The 10168-nt window shown below is 42.9% G+C and overlaps 1 protein-coding gene across 3 annotated transcripts in view; it reads right to left on the reverse strand.

Annotated features, from left to right (window-relative positions):
* The window catches only part of LOC132457713 (palmitoyltransferase ZDHHC14-like), a 39435-nt gene extending 31328 nt beyond the window's left edge, over positions 1-8107 (reverse strand). Inside the window, exons 1-2 of one of the 3 annotated variants that reach the window (XM_060052011.1) lie at positions 7656-8107; positions 6767-7060 (exon numbers count right to left, since the gene is read on the reverse strand). In XM_060052011.1, the coding sequence (XP_059907994.1) occupies positions 6767-7008 (242 nt within the window). In that variant the 5' untranslated portion in view covers positions 7009-7060; positions 7656-8107. The other 2 variants (XM_060052013.1, XM_060052012.1) reach the window with 2 other exon arrangements.
* Positions 8108-10168: the final 2061 nt, after the last annotated feature.

Raw genomic sequence — 10168 nt, forward strand, 5'->3', positions numbered from 1 at the left:
CCCTGGTCAGATATAACTTGTGGTCTAAATCTTAATTGGCTCGTACAGGTGCAATCAACGAGAAACTGATTTTCTCACAATGCACTCATAGCAGATGTTTCATAAAATAACAGTGAGTTACAGCACATTAAAAGGAGACAGCCTCAGATCTCAAATGGGATGAGATCTTACACACTACAGTGGACCATGTAGGCCAGGGAGATGTGAACTTGGTATTTGACGTTTGTGATCATTTTCCCCCTCCAACTCTGCCACACACAGTCGACGGCATATATGATTCATATTGACATCAAACACGCTTTACAAGCAGTTGACTTCCTGCTGCTTACCTGCTAAATTCCTACTCTGATCTACACTGCTGTAACCCTTAGAGAGAAGCTAAAGTGAAAAGCTTAAGTCAATCGAAAATACCATCAAGAGAAATAACCTGGAGAAAAGCATGCATACATTGTCTTCATAGAACAGTCAAAAGTTTACTGCATAACAAAATCAGCTTGATTTCATAACCTTATAGTCCCCATAACTTAAACCTATTGAACTATATTTGGAGAGGTTTTGAACTTGTTTGACTCTGACCAAATCATTTCTAACAGTTCGGGCAAAATCCCCCTATAGCTGTCCCTTAGAAATCCAACAGAGCTACATGCTGTATCACGCTACCTACTTTTAGCCTTGCACTCAGGGCAGCTTTAGAGGCGATCGATATCCTCTGATCTACAACAACAAAGTCATTGAACATGTCAAACATTGAACACCCATCCATTCACACAATCTTATCCTGCAATTCCTCCAATTCATTTTTGTATTGCGTCACTGAATAGATTTTCATGCAAAAGAGTAGTCTACCCTGTATAACCTAATATTACATTTTAGATGGTATTACCAAGTGTCAATCTATTAGATCTTAAGAGAGTAGCACACAGGTTGGACTTAATCTAGATTGATGACAGCACAAGTGCACTGAACCTGACTAATGAGTCCATAGGCGGGTTGATAAGAAGCAAATATAAGGAGTGCTATGTCAGGTGCATGGCAGGGGTTGACACTAAGGTTTTGAGAGCACTTGCCCATAGGGCAAGTACAGGTCATGTTCGCCTTGGCCGAATGTCATGTTCACTTGCCCAACTTAAAAACAGAATCGGCTCGGTGAACTTTCACAATAGACCTCACTTTCATAACAGGTTTGATCAAATATATTGAATTGCACTTAGTGACTCTCAAAATAACATGAAAGTTCTTTAGAAGTCATTAGAAACTTCAAAAACAATGTTTGCCGCTGCTACCGAGACGTTAATTGGCACTTATAGGACTGCAAGAAGTGATCTTCCATACCATGCCCTATTACTAAATATTTGCCCAGTCTTGCCAACTCCTCTACCGCAGCCTCAAGTACCTCAATCTCGACCTACATAACCTTTCAACACAGTCACTGACCCAGGCAGTGGGGATGTGCTAATGCTGTTTGACAAACATAGGTGATGCAAGGGTGAAGAATAGGATGTTGGCTATTCATGGAAAGGAGGAGCTGTTGAAGAGGCAGATAGTAGGAATTGATTCCTGCTTTGACTGATGACTGGTGACGGGTCTGCCCTGTTGCCACCACAGGAAAACAGACAGCAACAGGAAAGCGACCTGAGAGGAGTCAACATCATGGCCAGAAAATGGTAAGCTCCCTAGTCAAACAACATACTTGTGGCTGAGTTCAAGGGTATGTGTAACAGATCAGGTTAATTGTTATGACTCAGTTATTCACTGACTGTTTGTCCTGTGACATTATTTTTCTTAAAAGAGGATTAATGGTAGTCACTCTTTATTCAAAGAGAAGACATCTGAAAACAACCTGCAAATCCACAAGACCAGTTGAGCTCATTTTTAAACCACCAGCCTAACAATCTTTTTGGGAACAATTAAAGAACAATCCAGGTCATTACTGTAGCAATACAGGAAACAGGTTTGTTATTGTAGACAAGAAAGTATTGGACCACTGGTCCTGTTTGTCTCCAAGGGAAACATGTGTACCATGGGTGTGGCCACTGTTGAAAACACAATGAGAAACACTAAGATCTTTCGCAACAGTTAGACTTTTGGACATTCCAAAAGAGGAAACAAAGAAAACAATAACCAGACGTATTTAGCCCTTCCACATGGAGGGAATATTGTTTTGGTGCACTGTGCAGAACTAATGCACAACAAGGAGTAAGCTGTTACTCTTTGCCCAATCAATTGGGCAAAGAAATTGTCTGACTAAAATAAGCTATGGCCTTGAGTCATAGTTTATTTTAGTCAAAGCAAATGGAATCAAAACACAATCTGAAAGATAAATTCAGGGCGGATTTTCCCTTTTATTGCAAATCTTCCTTCAGACTTTCCAGTGGCTGCCAAGAGGTGATTTAAATAATGTAAATGAAGATCAGATATCTAACATGTACTCGAGTCACAAAATCTCAAGTCCGAGAATGTTGTCTAGTCACCATAGCATGAGTCAATGTTGTGATCGCTTATTGCCAAGGGACAATACATATGATTTTTAATATCTGTCATCCGAGTCCAAATCATGCAGTCAAGTCCTCGAGTTCCATTGATGTCACAAGTCATGACAATGAGCAGTGACATGTGCTGATATGAATCTGATGTGCCCTGGGGTTGGGAAATGTTGGCCTACCGTGTCCCAAAATATGTTATCTATTAAGTTATACACGTTGATATTGATAATCTAACAGCATCTAGCAACTGGCTGCTGATGCCCTCTCCTTTGTCATTCCTTACGTGTTTTTTCACTGCAAAGCTTAAATCACTTTTTCAAAAAAAGAAAATGCTAAGCTTTTGGTCGATTCTAATCTTATGCTTAGAATCGAATTAAAGAGGTTTAAAAACTAAAGCTGATGTAGTGGCCAAGTAGGCACACAGTCAGGGAATCGTCCTACTCAAGATGCAGTTAGAGGTTTAGCAACCGCAGGAAACGTGTGGGTATAAAGTGGGTGGGGTTGGAGGAATACCGAAGTGATAATCTCACATGCCTGCAAATAACAACCACTGCAAAGACCCCACCTACCCCTCAAACATCGAGAAAGTGGTTACTGCCTATGAGTATAAACCTTGATGAAAATGTGAGGGTTGCACAACACCAGATGAACTGTGTCAAGGGCAGAGAGAAACATTGCTCTTCTACAGCAGGAATTATTATTTGGTCTCTCTCCCATGGCTGGCATAATGAATGAGACTGTTGTGGCTAACCACCTTCAAAACACACTAAACAATGGTCAACATTTCATATTCAAAGAAAACAGGAATGGAAAGAATGTGCCTCGTTTATTTTCCTCCTTCAGTTGCACATTTGAGCTGGATCGGAGGGGAAGGAGGGGAACAAATGATGTTAGTTGAATAGCTGTTGAAGAAAGGAAGCAAAGCTATTTTGTTATATGGAAAATCGACTTGTCTGAACAACAAAAAAAAAACAGTGACTGCTCGGTAGCGCAAAAAAAAGGCCTGGTTATTTCCTGCACGTCCTGACAGATTCCGTGCCTATTTATCTTCAATTTCTTCACACAATTAAGACAGTCTGACAACAATGGGCCATTCAAATTGGTCGTCCATCAACATTGACACATGTGAGCCCTACTCTGAGCTTTGCAGAACTGTCACAGCCTCGGATTGATGACTAAGGCCCTACAATGCACTTCTGTTAAATTATTTTCAGATGCTTCTCAGACCAAAACCACTCATCTCCCTCACACATTTATGTCTCAGGGATTCAGAAGCTTAAAAGTTCCACAGTGCCTCAGATCACAAGCACTACACATATTTACAAGACTGAACTTTTCACCACGCATGGGGAGCAGGGTAATGTGCAACGCATGGGTGTCTGGGAAGTCATTAACAGAATAATGATAGTTAGGAGTGCTGCAGTTAGGCAGGCCTGCATGGACGCACAGCCAAAGCTGTTGCCAATGATTAGTCAAAGGCAATATGAAAACCATAGTTCCGCAACAGAGGTCGCAACAATAACTCAATTGTAAATTCATCCAATCGGGAAAAACAATATGTTAATGTATGTGGGAAAACGTGCCGGACACTACATTTTGCATTTGTTTGCCGGAGAAGCACTCATTCATCAAAATAAGAATATGGATTCTCATACACATGGTCTAAGTAACGGATGAGAAGCCATTTCCCACTGGGCTGACATCTGGAGGGGTGAGCCAAAAAACATGTCTAATCGAAACACATTACAGTTAATGGCCATAGAAGACAGTGTGTGCAGGTCTGCTGACTATCAGCCTGTCCGCTAAATGTCTCTGCTCAGCAGACGGGTGCTTTGCAACCAGGGAGACAGTCCGTAGGGGGGAGTCAGGAGGTCTTCACACTGGCCTGCAGAGATAGGGTGGGCAGGGGATTGAAACGGGTGCAGGACAGCAAAGAGAGGAAGAGTTTCCCAAAGCACCATGTCTAAGCAATGTCCCCCGTCGTCAAAACAGAGCACAGAGCACATAAGTCCCCAGCCCTGCTGGCTATACAGGCTACAGCAAGGGTTTTGGGGGTGATTTAGGAATTGTCTTTTCATCCACACAGTGTGGGACTTAGTGGATGGTTGGCACAGCTGGCTGGTCTTCGACTTGGGTTATGTCAGTATCTCCTCCTAAGGGACAATGCATTGAAAGCTGAAGTGGTCCAGAGGTCAGTGTTGATTGAAAAGTGGAGAATACCTCCGTTATCAATAATGCACACAGGCTTACCGGCCAACTAACTGATAGTGGTTTGGTACAGAGTACAGTACTGCTGTCCCTTCATATTTACAGGGATAGGAGAAAAATGTCGGACATTAGACATAGGGATGGAGATCATTAATATTTATTGCTATCGATACCATTTTCGATACTCCTTAACGATCCGAGTCTTTATCGATACCACTATCGATACTTTTCTATTAATTGGTGGAAATACGAAGCGTTTTTAGTGATGAGGAAAATATTTAGGAAATAAATAATTGCATTTAAATTAAATATGTAATTCTTAATAAATATTGACATCAGTAGTTTTATTTATGTAAACTAAAATGATGAGAGCACTATACAACTCTATTAGTAACACAGAAACTTGAGTTATACAGTATTACTCATGTTTCTCACCAAAAACTCAATTTACCGTTTCTTTATGTTACATTTGAATGCATCATGATAACCGAACAGTCGTTTTACTGAGCCAACCTCAACACATCATCACGCAGCACATCTGAAACTTTATTTACTTTTTAAGATTACTAACTTGTATGCTGCTGATTACAACACTGATTTCACAATTGACTTCACTTGTTTTACTTGTAAGACCTGTTTGCTTACAATTCCATTGGTGGACACGCTCCAGTGATGGATTGATTTGATTTAAATGCCAGGACGCGACTCAAGGGACACAACATTACGTTACAAAAATAATAATAAATGAACGACGGGACTCCATAGTGGTATCGATAAGCCCAAACGTTAATGATTGGAACCGGGTCCTTGATTGAACCAGGTTTCGATCCCCATCCCTAATTAGACATGCAGCCACTGATTGGACATGTCTTTGCATGTCAAGAGCTTTCTGGGCTCTCACATGCTTTGCCCTGATAATAGCAGGATATCAGTTGTATTGGGCAACACATAGTATTACAAAGAGGGTCTTATCTGTCAAATGAATGGGGGTTCTCAGAGACAGACACAGAGACAGAGTGATTAGTCAGGGCTAATGCAGAGTGACAGCAAAAGGTGCAATCTCTTGTGATACAATCCAGCACTAACAATCGGGTCAGTCTGTCTTTCAACACGTACCATCATGTGCTCTTACCGCAAAGGGACAATTAGCGACGTCCCAAAGTGACGAATTGCAGGTTGGAGTTCAAACGAGGAGAGGAAAGCACCCTGTTATGATCAACCTCGTCCCATGTCAGTGTCTGTGTGTGTTTGGGGAACCATATGAGGAACCTAGAAGAGTATTTAAGAAAGAGCACATGTGGATAGACAAATGCGCAGTGTAGGTTGCCAATATTGGCTTCTTAAATCACAAGCATCTGACCAATATAGTCTGGTCAAACTTGTGAAAAGGATGGGGAACTTAAATTGAATGTGATCTGATATTTCACAAAAAGGTTTTCAATTACTTGCTGAACTACCTCTTGTAATGTATATCATGTTAAGAATATTCCAGTATTAACCTCCTGTTAAACTGAAAATGTGATGGCACTAGCTGTTATTTTATAGAAATGACAGTTAACAGAATATGACATAATGTAGCACAGGGTTGATGGAAGGAAGTTTCCCGAGATCATTTTGATTAGAAAATACCTAGGTACGGTTGATTGGCTTTCTGGTTAATATATGGTGTCATCATAATCGCAAGGTCACCCTGAAAATGAGCAGTAAATAAACAAACGATCTCCTCGACATGACTTAATGTATGAGTCTAGTGAAACTCGGCAAAATAAATGTAAAAGTTACCAGACTATCCATCAAGAGCCGAACTTGGCACGCAAAGGATTGCACTGTGAGTTACAGCTACAGTGTACAGCTATACGTCATCACTTTCTCAGAGCACTGAAGCTTCTGAGTTACCATCTGACAAAATGTTGTGAAATACTGGCAATGTGTGGAGGAGGCTAGAGACGCATAGACTATAAGCCTCGGCACAAAGGGGATGGAATGTAGAGAACGTATACAATTCGGGAAAGTAGAAAACAAAACACACAAGTCAAGGAAAATGGAACGAGACATTTCATGCACAGTATACTCACTCAAACGTGAAGAAGAGTCCACATGTGACCAGGATGAGGACCAGGGTGAGGTAAAAAACGCCCGTCTGCCTGGCCATCATAATCCTCCCATTGCAATAAAATTTATTCCGCCCGGGAAAGGACTCCCATTTCCTCTTCTTTGGGGTCTTCTTCTTGTAAGGGATCTCCATCGGGGTGGAGGTGCGAGTGTTTATCTGGCTGTACTCGCAGTCTCTCATGGACTCGGGAAGCCCGAGATGCATTAAAACAAACACGAGCCCCCAGAGCGGAATGGGTCCAGCAGCAGTTGTATCTCTATCAAGAGGGGGAAACAAACAATGGACACCTAAGACATGTATACCGAATAGTGCAACTCATGTGCTCGGTGTAGTTTAGTTCAACCTCGATATGTTTTAAATCCAACTTCGACTATGACGTCTCCGCGTTAGAAGAGACCTGTCTTAACAAGGAAGCAGTCTTCGCCAGATGTTCAAACTACTATAAAAGAAAGTTTTGCTTCTCCTTGCTAACTTGACAAAAGTTATAAGAAAGTACCCAAATCTAACATGTTGTGGTAGTTATGACAGGCTAGTTATCGCTAGCCTAGCTATGGTGTCATTCTACGGCTAGTAGTGGCACATTAAAATAAGTTAGCAATAGCACGGCGGACCACTTGTTATCAAAACGAGTCCATGAGGAAGGCTAGCCGCCGTACACACTGTCAGCGTTTCGCTTAATGTAATATTCACACTGAAATACCTACATTAAATGGCAAATTACGCTCTTAAGCCTTCAACTGTGGGGTCAATCACATAGCTCTACAGGCCAGCGTGTCACATCGCGCCTTCGACATCCCGCCGCGGCTCCTGACTCGCGGCGGCGGTACGCCCGCTTGAATCGCCGACCTTACCGAGAGCAAAGTAGTCGTCACGCAGCGATGTTGTCACGTATGTACTCCTTTCGTTATCCAGGTTTGTTCCGTGCTACGGAGTGGATGAAGAACAACACCATTTCCAGGGAAGTGAAAGAGAAAACTGTTTAGAAATAGTTGCTTGTTCGACCCAAAAACCCCAGACTCTTCCTCAGATGAGCTCGACCATCCCGGCGTGTAGTCGCCGAGGTACTGGAGCTCACAATACGAAGGAACGGGAGCTATGTGTGTACAAGTGTTTCCCAATCACAAACGTAGAAATGTCTTCATCCCCCCACATTTCCAGCCAATCTCCTCGGATAAGTCAAAGCATTTCCAAAGGAAGCCTAAAAAACGAAGGCCCTCCGATCACATTGTTCGAATCGTTTACAGTACAGCTTGCAGAACGTGCAAACAACAAACGGCAACATCGGCACACACGCCAGACCCCTCCTTGCCAGCTCCTCCCCCGTTTTTTTTCTCCAAAGGGTGAAGTCACTGTGATCGGAGGTGGGTGTGGAGGGGGGGGGGGGGGGGGGGGAGAAATGCAAGAGCATGGCATGTTTGAGGTTATCATTAATTATTATTAATAATAATTAATATAACCATTCGGTATTCGCATGTATTGCGAAACGTCTTTCGAAGGATTTCAGTCTTTTCAGTATAATCGAGTGAACAAGGACCATTGAATATGCATCATTCAATGGGTGTATAATTACCTGGGGCGTAGCCAGGACATTATTACTGTGGTGGCCAGCTCGGGCCAGTCTTATATTTGGGGTGGCACTTGAATGTCAACGGGGGGGAGGGCATTTGATTATTTTAAGGGCAATATTAAAAATATTTTTTGACAATAATGTCCATTTTTTATTCTTAATATAATACTAATAAGTCAAAGTTAGATCAAACTAATAGTGCATATATTTCAGCTTTCTTTAGAACGTTTCCGTTCAGGATTTTTTTATTTATTTTTTTCAGACTCTGGGGGGCCAGCGGGGTGGCCAACCTCTGACCAGGGGTGGCCATGGCCCCCATGTGGCTACACCCCTGATAATTAGTATAATTAATAATTATCTTGATCCCTAAATTCAATGGTGCCGTTGCCAGGGCTCCCTATAATGTTGAACATCTGATCTTTGCTTCTCACACACACACACACACACACACACACACACACACACACACACACACACACACACACACACACACACACACACACACACGCAAAGGCGCACATCTTAAACACTCACATGCCTTTTGGTCCATGACACTCTAAAGTCCCTAAAGCCATTATAACCCTTCTCAACGAATGGGGCTTAAAAAATTCCCACAACATGTCACAAATCCCAGGCAATGGGTCATGCGTTTTTTACTCTTTTTACACCGAAGTAGCCTAGGATTACGTGGATCTAGAAATTCCTGCATGTGTGTAATTGAGATGAAATGCCTGAAACTAAGGGCACACTACATCTGCACAACACAGGAACAAAGTGGACCCAATCTAGCTGAAACCAATGTTGGCAAAACTGATGCTGTTGAGGTGGGAGCACAAATGAAAAACCATTAAGTGTCTGCGTGTACTCTGTCTGAAATGAATACACTGGCTGACATTAATTGTGTCATTGAAAAAATGAAAGCAGCTTCACAAACCCGAACACACGCACATGCACACACACGCACGCACGCACGCACACACACACACACACACACACACACACACACACACACGCACGCACACGCACACGCACAAACCAGCATAAATACACAACTCCCACAGACAGGGCACACATGCATCACAGAAAGGTTCACAGGCAGAGATTGCCATTAACCAGTACTCATTCATCCACCTACGTAGCCACGGTGAGAGGCGGAAAGTGGGGTGGCCAGAGGTAGCCAATCAGGGCGCCAGGTTCCATTCAGCCACCACATCCATCCTTTGAAAGGGCTCGATGACTCAGCTCGTGCCTCGTGGGAGCCGCGGGAGTGTGGGAGACGCTCGCCCGCGGATGACTGCAACCTCCAGCCGCGCAGCGGCAGAAAACATGCACAGCAACACGCCTGCTTTTCTCATTCACATAACAACAACCCACATGCGTGGAGGAATCCGGGGAGTTTGGGCTATGAATGTGTGCTTTGTCTGCATATTTGCAAACGAAACAAAAGGCAGGCAAACACTTGCATGTACGGATACAAGAGCATGCGTGCAGACACATATAGGGCTAGAGACATCATGATGCCCCCTGCCTACAATGTAGGCCTTCAGTGAGAATGCCGACCTCACTTCAATGCAAAGCTTTCTGAGTCGCGGTATGAAGAAAGCACAATGATAGAACTGATAATAGCAGGACCAGCTTCCACCGACTGTGTGTGGTAGGTATGTATGTACATATGGGTTGTGTTAATCGCAACATTTGAAAATAAGATTTGGAATGAGGGAATAGACAATCATATTTTCTATCCCAAACATGAGGCCATGTATACTGCCAGCAAGGGTACTGTTAACTACTGCCTTT

Source organism: Gadus macrocephalus, chromosome 5 (assembly GCF_031168955.1).
Source record: "Gadus macrocephalus chromosome 5, ASM3116895v1".
Classification (NCBI taxonomy): Eukaryota; Metazoa; Chordata; class Actinopteri; order Gadiformes; family Gadidae; genus Gadus; species Gadus macrocephalus.